The sequence below is a fragment of the Xyrauchen texanus genome, chromosome 22 (assembly GCF_025860055.1).
Source record: "Xyrauchen texanus isolate HMW12.3.18 chromosome 22, RBS_HiC_50CHRs, whole genome shotgun sequence".
Classification (NCBI taxonomy): Eukaryota; Metazoa; Chordata; class Actinopteri; order Cypriniformes; family Catostomidae; genus Xyrauchen; species Xyrauchen texanus.
Window position 1 is genome coordinate 23,837,502 of NC_068297.1, and position 11,102 is coordinate 23,848,603.

An 11,102-nucleotide genomic window follows, 5' to 3' on the forward strand; every position below is an offset into this window, starting at 1 on the left:
TATGGATGCACCACAAAAACACAAAGTGTTAAATATCTTATATGGTCAACTTTCAGTAAATAAATCACTTCTCACAAAAAAAAAATAATGAACTATTTAAATAAAACTGCCTTTTGTTTTTTTTACATATCTTAAAACTGTTGAGTGACACTTTTTTAATTTTCATTACAGGGAATTAAAAACTGATAAAATGACATCCATAATTAGATGAACTTATCATACAATAAATGCATTGTATGGATCCGTTTGCATCTGTTTATTATTATGAACTCTTGTTATGTTTTTACATATCAAATAATAGCTTGATGACTGCTTCATGTTCTCTCCTAGTAACCTCCTTTAACACTGAAAAACCACATTTTTAAAATTATTTTAATTCAGACCGAGCCGCTAATTAAACATTGACACCAATCTGTGACCAGTTAGCTGCACAGAACCAACTCAAAGGCAGGATTCACTCACAAATCGGACATCACTATGGCAAGCAAGTTCTGATCTACAAAAGCTCTAACCAAGAGCAATATTTAAGTGATTAAATATCTTCGGAACTTGAAAACTATAAATTCACGATAGAAATTTACTTTATTATTTGGAAAACACAACTGTAAAATTCCCTGATATATCCAGGTTGACTGGCGACCTGTCCAGGGTGTCCCCCGCCTTTCGCCCAATGTTAGCTGGGATAGGCTCCAGCCCCCCGCAACCCTGTACACAGGATAAGCGGTTGACGATGGATGGATGGATGGATATCCAGGTTGTCTATGACAGTGGAAACCCTGCTTATAAATGTATTTAATTGTATTTGACAACTTTATAACTGCTGGAAAAACAAAAACAGAAAAAAAAAAAAAAGAAAACAGCAGAACTATTGTGTTTTGAATACAGGCACAGGTGATGCTGGTATAACAAAAAGGCTTGTTTTTTTAATCCCCTTTTCTCCCAATTTGGAATGCCCAATTCCCACTACTTAGTAGGTCCTCATGGTGGCGTGGTTACTCACCTCAATCCGGGTAGCGGAGGACAAGTCTCAGTTTCCTCCGCTTCTGAGACAGGCAATTATCATGTGGCTCATTGTGCATGACTCCACGGAGACTCCGCATGTGGAGGCTCATGCTACTCTCCACGATCCATGCACAACTTACCTCATGCCCCATTGAGAGTGAGAACCCCTTATCATGACCACGAGAAGGTTACCCCATGTGGCTCTACCCTCCATAGCAACCGGGCCAATTTGGTTGCTTAGGAGACCTGGTTAGAGTCACTCAGCATGCCCTGATTCAAACTCACAACTCCATGAATGGCGTCTCCCTGAGCTACCCAAATAGCGTATGGTTGCTGATTTTAGCTGGCCATTTCAACAGGGTTGTCACTGAATAATCTAAATCCACATCAGGAGTTTTTTCCGTGATACCCTGGCCTGATGGGAGAAGCCCTGGTGTCTGATCCCTGGCATGTGAAATGGCTCAGTGATAATCTGGCTGGGCTTTAGTTTTAGATGCGGAACTGAATTTTTCATGAATTACAGGCAAAACTGCTAAAGAAAGACCACATAATTTTTGCAGTTCATAAATGTTGTATTTAACAGTTTTTAATAGTAAAATCAGTCAATTTGTTTATAGACTAATTCTTCTGATTTTGAATATGCAATTTGCAGATTATTAGTTGCAGAGAGTATTGACTGCAGGTAGCATGTAACATGTCTAAACCAAAAATTCAGTGATTAAATAACTGACACACAAATTTTTATTTACACAAAATTATGCAGTTCATGAGCTATAATGATGTGCTGTATTCTACATGGCTTGTTCATCACAAAGCATGGAGGGAAAACAGATATATATAGAGAGTTTATAAATCTGCAACTGCTTACCAACCTGATGATCCAACAGAGCACTGCAGTCTACTAGTAGTCTTCTCGGACTTGGAAGATCTGGGCGACCTGAACAATTAAGGAAACTTGGGAGTGGCATCTTTCCAGGTCTTCTTGGCTTATCAGAGTATACTAAACCATTGAGGTAGAAAAACAGAATCTGTTCCAAGTCCTCTCTGTCCTTTTCTGAAATGCATATGAATCCAGCCTGGACCAACAGACCTGCAAACCTTCATCCACTGTAGGGACTATTAATAAAAGTCCACCACCTCCTCCCTCTCTGTGTTTCATTCTCTTTCTATCTATCCCATTGTCAACCACTTGAACGTGCAACTCCTTATGTAGACAACAGCCTATTATAAACATGTTATTATTATGTCATTGAATTAATTAGCCTTTTTATCAAACTATTTGAACAGCATTTGTATGTCTGTTTGACTCCCCAGTGACGAATCTGTCTAATAATGTAATACTGATGCTGCAGCCATAGAAACCCTCATCCTTTTACCTTATTTTACCCACCATTTGTTTGGATTATACATATTTAGCTTATTTATAAGTATTTAAGTTAACTTCGTTACAGTTCTGTTCTTTAAATGTCTGTCTTAATTTATGTATTTATATGTATTTTTATTGTTATAGGTAACGCACTGTGTTGAATCTGCGTTTTCAATTTAGAAATACACAAACGCAGCTGACCCGTCGTTGCTAAGGCATTTAGCCAGTTAGCATAATGAATTTAGCTTTTAAAAACATTTTTACTTGTTGAAATATTTGCGTTTTTTTTCGGCTACAAAATGTGCTAACTGTATATGGAAAAATGCTGTCCATAATTGTCGGTGACATGTTACAGGCACTAGCTATCTGTTAGCCATACGGCGAGCGGCTCACTGTTGTTTACAGACAGACTGTACAAACATAGCGAAGTCATACGTGATTTTGTAGATATATTTTTGTGAATAAGTGCAATATGGACACGAATGTTCAGAAGAGACGAGAAAACAAAAAGTCATTACGGGTTAAGGTCATTAGTCTTGGTAATGCAGAAGTGGGGAAGGTAAGAAACGGACTTTGAATTGTGACAAATATACAGAGACCAGAATTATCAAACAAGAAAAATATTTAATAGGCCTGTTTGCATCTTTATGAATATTTACTGGCATTTTGTTCCTATACGTTTTCACATTTCTAATAGCTTGATCACTTTGTCTCGCTTCGAAATAACCATTAAATCATTTGAATCTTTAGTTAGGGTTGGACATGTGTTACACATATTGTAATCAGTTTTCTATATCCAAATTATGTATTTAATCACTGATACTGTAAAGATGTGCTGCCAAGCATCTGTTGTTTACAGTGTTGAATATAGGAGCTATTTTATTAGGTGTGGGAATGGTGGTGGCGTAGTGGCTAAAGCACAGGGCTGTTAATCAGAAGGTTGTTGGTTCGAACCCCATGGCCACCACCATTGTGCCCTTGAGCAAGGCACTTAACTCCAGGTTGCTCTGGGGGGATTGTCCCTGTAATAATTGCACTGTAAGTCGCTTTGGATAAAAGCGTCTGCCAAATGCATAAATGTAAATGTAAATGTAGGTGTAGTGCATGTGGAGAGGCTGGGTATTTTCAGAAATCGTATTAATATGAACACTAATCATTTTGTTTGTCTTTTTCTTTATTTGTTCCAGAGTTGCATTATTAAACGATATTGTGAGAAGCGATTTGTGCCCAAATATCTGGCCACTATAGGTATAGATTATGGAGTAACCAAGTAAGTAATGGGGCAAAATGATCTCTTGTCTTTTTTTTTTCTTTTTTTACCCAGCATCTTTCATTCAAAGTTCTGTCATATACATACACATCTATACTCAATAGAGTAAAACATCTTAGTTGAATGACAATTCCTTAGATATGAAAGGAATAGTTCAACCAAAAATTTACAATTCTCCTGGCATCCCAGATGTGTTTGACTTTGTTCTGCAGAACACAAATTATGATTTTTAGAAAACTATTTCAGATCTTTAGGTCCATACAACGCAAGTGAATGGTGGACAGAACTTTGAAGCTCAAAAATGCACATAAAGTCAGCATAAAAGTGATCCATGAGCCTTCAGTGGTCTTCTGATGCGATACATTCAGTTTTGAGTGCAGACTAAAATATAGGCCTAACTCCGTTTTCACTATAAATCTTGTCTTCAGCAGTCTCCTTGACAATCATGATTTCAAGCTCATTTGAACTTCCTAGTGCTATCTAGTGCTCTGCGCATTTGTCAAGCACTAGAAAGTGTTATCGAGCTTGAAATCATGATCATGCCTAGAGACCGCCATGGCAAGATGTACAGTGAAAAGGGAGTTACATTTTTGTATGTATTCACCTCAAGCCGATTAGATCAATTGAGATGACAAGAGGAAACAACTGGAGTCATGTGGATTATTTCTATGCTGACTTTGTGCTTTTTAGTGATGATTTTTTTTATTACCATTCAGTTGAATTTGGAGGACCTTCAGAGCTGAGGTATTCTTCTAAAAAAGTCTTTTGAGTCTCAAATGCTTATGAGACCTGGCTGGAGTCACTCAGCATGGCCTGGATTCGAATTTGCGACTCCAGGGATGGAAGTCAGCATCAATACTAGATGAGCTACCCAGGCCCTCTTGTTTTTGTTATTCATTGATTTTATTTGCCCATGTAGCCTGATTTTATTTGCCCATGTAGCCTACTGTGATTTAAGTTAAATGTGCAAAAGCAATAATGACCTTTCAATAATCAACAAGCATATGATGGAAGTGGTTGTGGTAATTTTTCTGTCAGTCAGTATGCTATTGACACTTCTTATTACTACAGTAATTTAATTAAAAAAACAATAGTAATTAATTTTTTTCTCTGTAATGGAATGAAAATTTTATTTTTTCACCTCAAGGGTTCAGGTTCGGGACAGGGAGATAAAAGTTAACATTTTTGATATGGCTGGACATCCATTCTTCTATGAGGTATTGCCTTACTTATTTAATATTTTCATATGTAAGCACTCAATAGGGTCTGTTTGAAAGTAATACTGAATTAATGTTATTGCAAATTAGAAAATCTGGTTTCTTAATATCCAGAGAAGGTAATAATGAATTGTGAATAATGAAGGCACAGCTAACTGACCACAGTGTGGCAGTATTGAGCTGCAGTCAATACAAGATCCTCCCTGAAGAACATGAGAGCAGCATCAGTGTTTGACATGTTCTATTAAAGTTTTGCTGTTGGAAGGGATTGATGCTGTTTGTTTTGACAGGTACGTAATGAGTTCTATAAGGACTCTCAAGGGGTTATTCTGGTCTATGATGTTGGTCTGAGAGAGAGTTTTGACGCTCTGGACAGCTGGCTTACAGAGATGAAGCAGGAAATGGGATCACAGGCCAACATGGAGAACATCATCTTTGTTGTGTGTGCCAACAAGGTCCACATCTTTACTAAGCATTTTCCACTAACTTATAACCAATATTTCTTGCCCATATTTACACTTTTTGGTTAAACCGATTATCGGTCTATCTATAAGCAACTATAGTGAAGTCTTCACTGCATATTTCAATTGCAGAAGGACAGTATATGAACCTAAACATTCATGCTTGCAAATGTATTTCAAAGGGGCCATAATAACGAGTGGCTGTTGTTTACTATAGGTTGACTTGACAAAAAGACGAGTGGTGGATGAGAGTGAGGGGAGACTTTGGGCTGAAAGCAGAGGATTTCATTACTTTGAGACTTCTGCCCAGAGCGGTGAAGGCATCAATGAAATGTTTCAGGTGTGCACTTTCTTACAGTCCTGATACCAGCACCATCTCAGTAGGAATGGAAATATGTCTTGGAAACACAAAAACACTTTTGAAAGTTTTTTCTGTCCTATATATGAAAAAAAAAAAACACTTTTTTTATTTATCTGCTTTTGCCCCCTCCAAAGGCTTTTTTCTCTTCTATAACGGACATGTGTGAGAATGGAGGGAAACGACCCACTCCAGAGGTCAATGTAGGTTTTACCAAAGAGCAAGCTGACACTATCCGGCGCATCCGCAATAGCAAAGACAGCTGGGACATGCTGGGGGTTAAACCAGGGGCCACAAGGTAAAACAGAGGCAGTCCTCTTCTCATATTATTTTATTGGACTACTATAATCCTGCCTGCACACTTTTGTTATAGTCATGGATTTTAGAAACACATTATTGCTCAATCTCATGCTGAATGGCTTTACTTGTGCTGCTGAATTTTTGTACTTTATACACTTTGCTCCAGATGAATGACTATTTAGATATTGACTTGCACTGCAAAATGGGCTCTGTAAGGTTAGTCATATACAGTGATTCACAGGTGTGTTTACTAAAAGATAGCTTTCTCCTATTTTAAAGGAATAGTTCACCCAAAAATGAAAATGTATTTACTTACCATGCTATCCTAGATGCGATTTGTTTTTTGATGAAAACAAACAAAGGTTTATAAAACAATATCTCAGCTCTGTTGGTCCATTCAATACAAGTTAATGGTGATCAGAACTTTGAAGCTCAAAAGCATTTAAAGGCAGTACAGTATAAAAGTAATCCATAAGACTATAGTGGTTAAATCGATGTCTTCAGAAGCAGTATTATAGGTGTTTGTGAGGAACAGATCAATATTAAAGTCCTTTTTCTTTTTTACTATAAATTATCCTCCCTGCCCAGAAGGTGGTGATACTGAGAATGCAAATCACCATGAACAAAAGATGAAGAATGTGGAAGTGATAGTGGACATTTATAGTAAAAAAAAATAAAGACTAATTATTGATCTTTTTCCCACCCACACCTATTATATCACTTCTTAAAACATGGATTTAACCACTGGAGTCTTAATGGATTACTTTTTTGAAGCCTTAATGTGATTCTTTTGAGCTTCAACGTTCTGCCTACCATTCACTTGCATTAAAATGGACCAACAGAGCTGAGATATTCTTCTTAAAATTGTGTTTGTGGTCTGCACAAGAAAAAGTCATACACTTCTGGCATGGCATGAGGGTGAGTGAATAATGAGAGAATTTACATTTTTGGGTGAACTGTTCCTTTAAAGCATGTAATATCAAAAATATTTATATAATCCTTGCAGTGCATTTCAGTATGCACAGTAATTATTTGACTGATGCAATTTCAAATCAAATAGGCTGTTTATCAGCCTTTTCGATATATAGGTAAACCATTAGTGCAACCCTTTTGGTGTTACATTTGGATAAGAATGTTGATTTGACTTGATTTTCTTAAACCATTAACCTCTCCAATGTTATAAGAGCCAATTGATATTAGTATTTACAGTGTGCTTTCTGTGACGTTTACTAAAAATCAGATGTTCTTAGAAAAAACACATTTAACAAACATCACATTAGTAACATGACCAAATACCATTATTTCCCATTTAATCGCAGTGTTTCAAAACTGATTGTTGCAACATTCACACTGTTTGTTAGTTTGGCTAGTTTAATCATGTGGATCAGACCATAGAGAATGGCTGCAATCTAATTATCATTCCTGAATCTCTCCTGCCAGCTTTATCAGCCTCTTTGAGATTTCCCCCAGCAGCCTGAGAAACCAACCATGAGCTTGTGTCATCCCTCATGGCCAACCAATCAATGTTCTTGTACATGCACAGAGCGAAGCCTATCATCATTAGTTGATTCTTCACTGTGATCCCTGTTTTTTGGAACCTCAACAGAAGGCCTGTTTTAATGTGTGTTAGCGATGACTAATAGAACTTTTTCTTGTTTTGTGTTTGTAGGGAGGAAGTCAACAAGGCATATAGGAAGTTGGCTGTACTGTTGCATCCAGACAAGTGTGTGGCACCAGGCAGCGAGGATGCCTTTAAAGCAGTGGTTAATGCTCGCACTTCCCTTCTCAAGAATATCAAGTAGGAGCATATGCCCCCACACACACACATCCCCTTGGTTTCTATTAAAAATACATCCTCTTTATTACATATCTGAAAGATATAACATAAAACAAATCTATTGTTTTATCTTCAGTGTGCCATATGAATACTTCATTGTTTTTTTTTTTTGTGTGTGTGTGTTTTTTGTAATAAGAGTGGGGATTTATTTTGTTTTAGTTTTTTTTGATTGTTTGCTGTGGTGCTTGTTGATTTGTTTTATATTTATTTATTATGTTTATTAAACATGCATTAAAAACTGTTAGAGTCAGAACACTGAGTGTGCTTTAACAATATCAGAAGTACAGATTGTATTGTTACAAAAAACAACACTGAAACGTAACCCTTAAGTTCCCTTGTTTTAAGTCGATCAGCTTCACATTGCCGTTAATTGGAGTTGGAGTGTTGCCACGCATTAGCAGATTTGCCTTCTCAATGAAGATTAAACTTAAGACACATGGAGAATCCTCTGGACTTCAGCAAAGATGCAGATACAGCTGAGTTTGATAAACAGCTATGGCACGGTTACCATAATGTAATATGCATTTTTCAGTTAAATGGGCAACAGCAATAATGATCTAAAGAAGTGTATCTGTCTAGCCACAGCCCAGATCCATTGCTCAGTAACTAAACTTCACTCTTTAGGTATGAGGCATGATGATGACTTAAGTGGACCTTTTCTCCTCCCAACCTATTGTGAGAATTCTGACTTTATTGTTTTGCTCAGGAGTCCAGGTGAAAGACCACTAATTTACTGATTTGCAAGACAGACTTAGCATCCTAATGCTGTTGTTAAATACCTGACTCTTCTCTACTTCACCTCAGCTCACTGCAAAGAGGAGGAAAATACCTGAAACGAAACAATGTAACTTATCCAATACCTTTGCATCAGTGCAATACAACACATTAGATTTGGAAGAAACCAGTGTGACTTTAATGGAAGTCCTCATCTTAGTTTGAACATCTGATTTCACTCACTGGATTAGTACTGGTCCTTGGACATCTAAAGATATTTTAAATACATTAGACAAAGAAGAACTGGAAACACTTTACAATAATTTCCATTCATTAACATTAGTAAATGTGTTTATTATCATGAACAAACAATGAACTATATATATTTGTATTAGTTAATTTTAGTTCATAGTGCATTAACTAATGTTAAGAAATGGAACCTTATTGTAAAGTGGTACCAAAATTTTTTGTTAATTGCATTTGTACATTAGTTATTAAATACAGTATTTAATATTTATAATAATGGATTTATCAAATGTAGGATATAGGTTGTGATTACTGGTGCCAAGACTGCTATATTACAATGTTTTGTGTAAACACATTTTTGGGGTTTTGCAAAGTGCAAAGCTAACAAAACCAATATGGACCCCTTTCACAGACCGTTATGATGCATTTCCGCTCCATTTAGCGCCATAAATCTAGCAAAGTTTTTATATTTAAAATTTTTTGAGTTAGTAAATACACATTTATAATGTAATTCTTTGTTATTAACCGGGCATTAATAAAAAATCAACGCTGCTATAGTGGAGTTTAGGTGGTGACAATAACTGTTGTAATCCATCTCTCTGTATGTATTCCTCTTTTGGAAAGTAGTGAAAACCTAATAGTGGATTTTTCTTTTGCTGTTGGGCATATATCATTTATTTATTTATTTATTTGTCAAGGACAACACACATTACTTATTAATCAAACATCTTACTTATGTAAATTTGTCTGATTTAACCAATGGCTAGTTTTTATCTGCTGTCCCTGGGCAGGTTGATGTCAAAGGTCAAAATTACACTCAAAATACATCACAATCAAAACTAATCAAGAACAAATCTTGAAACTCAAAAACACAATATAAAAAATCCCTAAAACAATACTAACACTTAATGCCATGTTGGCAGTTCCGGGTTAATTTTGAGAGAGAACTAGATGACTTGTTAGAGCTTTCAATTCAGCAGCAAGTCCATTCCAGTCTTGGGTTGCTCTAAAGCAAAATATAACTGACCAAAAACACTCTTACTTAATGGTATTTTACAATCACCCCTAATGCCTGCCCTAGTTATGAGAATGCAAATATTATATTTGCTGTTGTTTACATTCACTGCTATAGAAGTTTACCCCACTACAGTTTACTTCACTTTCCAAACCTAGATATGTGAGAAGGGTCCATTGATATTGGTGAAGTAGTTTAGGTTCCTCACATTAAGATGCATGTGCTAAATGGAAATGTTTAAGATAGTTTCTATTTTTAAATGGATTAAGCATGAACGAAACTCTCAGCGAACCTGTCCTGTGATTGTGTGATCCTAGGATACTGTATGGAGAAAGGGTCTTTGTTTACATACTGAAAGACATCAAATACATTATTAAAAACATTACAACTGTTATATTAGCAGAAATGCCCAACAAATCTGTGTTTATGTGCCAACATTCATTAGTTTGACAGTGTTTTGTTTGGCTCTTGTATGTTAAAAGTTCTATGTAAAAATCACTATAATGCAAGTATATAACATATTGTATTTTTTATGGACTTGTGGAGTTTACATCATGATGTGATTGTACATGTTATTTATATTTTAAAATATTTATGTAAAAATAATTACATTTATTTACTTTTAAGATATTTTTTTTATTGTTCCTTAATGTCCTGCTTCCTTTGAAGCACGTTGTAAAAAGGTGTTTGTGGGCATTGGATTATGTGCTGCCTTATTCTCTTCTGTATGTTGGACTATGTAACGTGAACCTGTTTACCCCAATGTTTAGTTACTTCACCCATAATGTGAAGAGATGATAATTCACTAAATGTTTCATTAGCTACCCTCACTATACAGAACCACATCTTTGAACTGGATTGACTGAATTGCTTTGTATTGTTTTCTCCTTTCATTTCATTGTATGACACTGATGTAAAAAAGAAATGTGTTAAAAGGCATGAGCTAAGAAGCATGAAAAAACATATCTGTGATGATACAGAACTCAAAGATCAGGCCTGTTTACATGAATGACAAGGCCACTGCTTAATGAGGAAATGTTTTGGCTCTGTTTTATGCACAGAAGCATTTACTTTCTCCATTTTGGTTATGCTAATAAAGGAACAAAATTACTTTGCTTTTTGCCTTTTGATTATAAATTGCAGTGAAACCGATAACATTACTGGTCATCACAAGTTCTTTTCAGAAAATAAATCAATAGATTAAAATAATGAGAATTTATTAATCTCTTTATTTATTTTATTAAAAAAAATTATCAATGCTAATTACAGCCCTTTGTTATCCACCCACATTATAATTTTTTACTTCAATAATGTTC

The 11,102-nt window shown here is 35.8% G+C and overlaps 1 protein-coding gene across 1 annotated transcript; it reads left to right on the forward strand.

The window, feature by feature from the left end:
• Positions 1-2,569: 2,569 nt before the first annotated feature.
• On the forward strand, positions 2,570-10,890 carry LOC127662528 (dnaJ homolog subfamily C member 27). The gene is made up of 7 exons (XM_052153748.1): positions 2,570-2,927; positions 3,556-3,638; positions 4,786-4,855; positions 5,146-5,310; positions 5,534-5,656; positions 5,812-5,972; positions 7,644-10,890. Exons 1-7 carry the CDS (start codon positions 2,841-2,843, stop codon positions 7,774-7,776), a joined length of 822 nt encoding a protein of 273 aa, XP_052009708.1. The 5' UTR covers positions 2,570-2,840; the 3' UTR covers positions 7,777-10,890.
• The last annotated feature ends 212 nt before the right edge of the window (positions 10,891-11,102 follow it).

Bases quoted from the DNA above. Each gene is read 5' to 3' on its own strand.
- LOC127662528 (XM_052153748.1), top strand. From the start codon at position 2,841: ATGGACACGAATGTTCAGAAGAGACGAGAAAACAAAAAGTCATTACGG. The intron at 2,928-3,555 runs GTAAGAAACGGA...TATTTGTTCCAG, and splicing joins GTAATGCAGAAGTGGGGAAG to AGTTGCATTATTAAACGATA. The intron at 4,856-5,145 runs GTATTGCCTTAC...TTGTTTTGACAG, and splicing joins GACATCCATTCTTCTATGAG to GTACGTAATGAGTTCTATAA.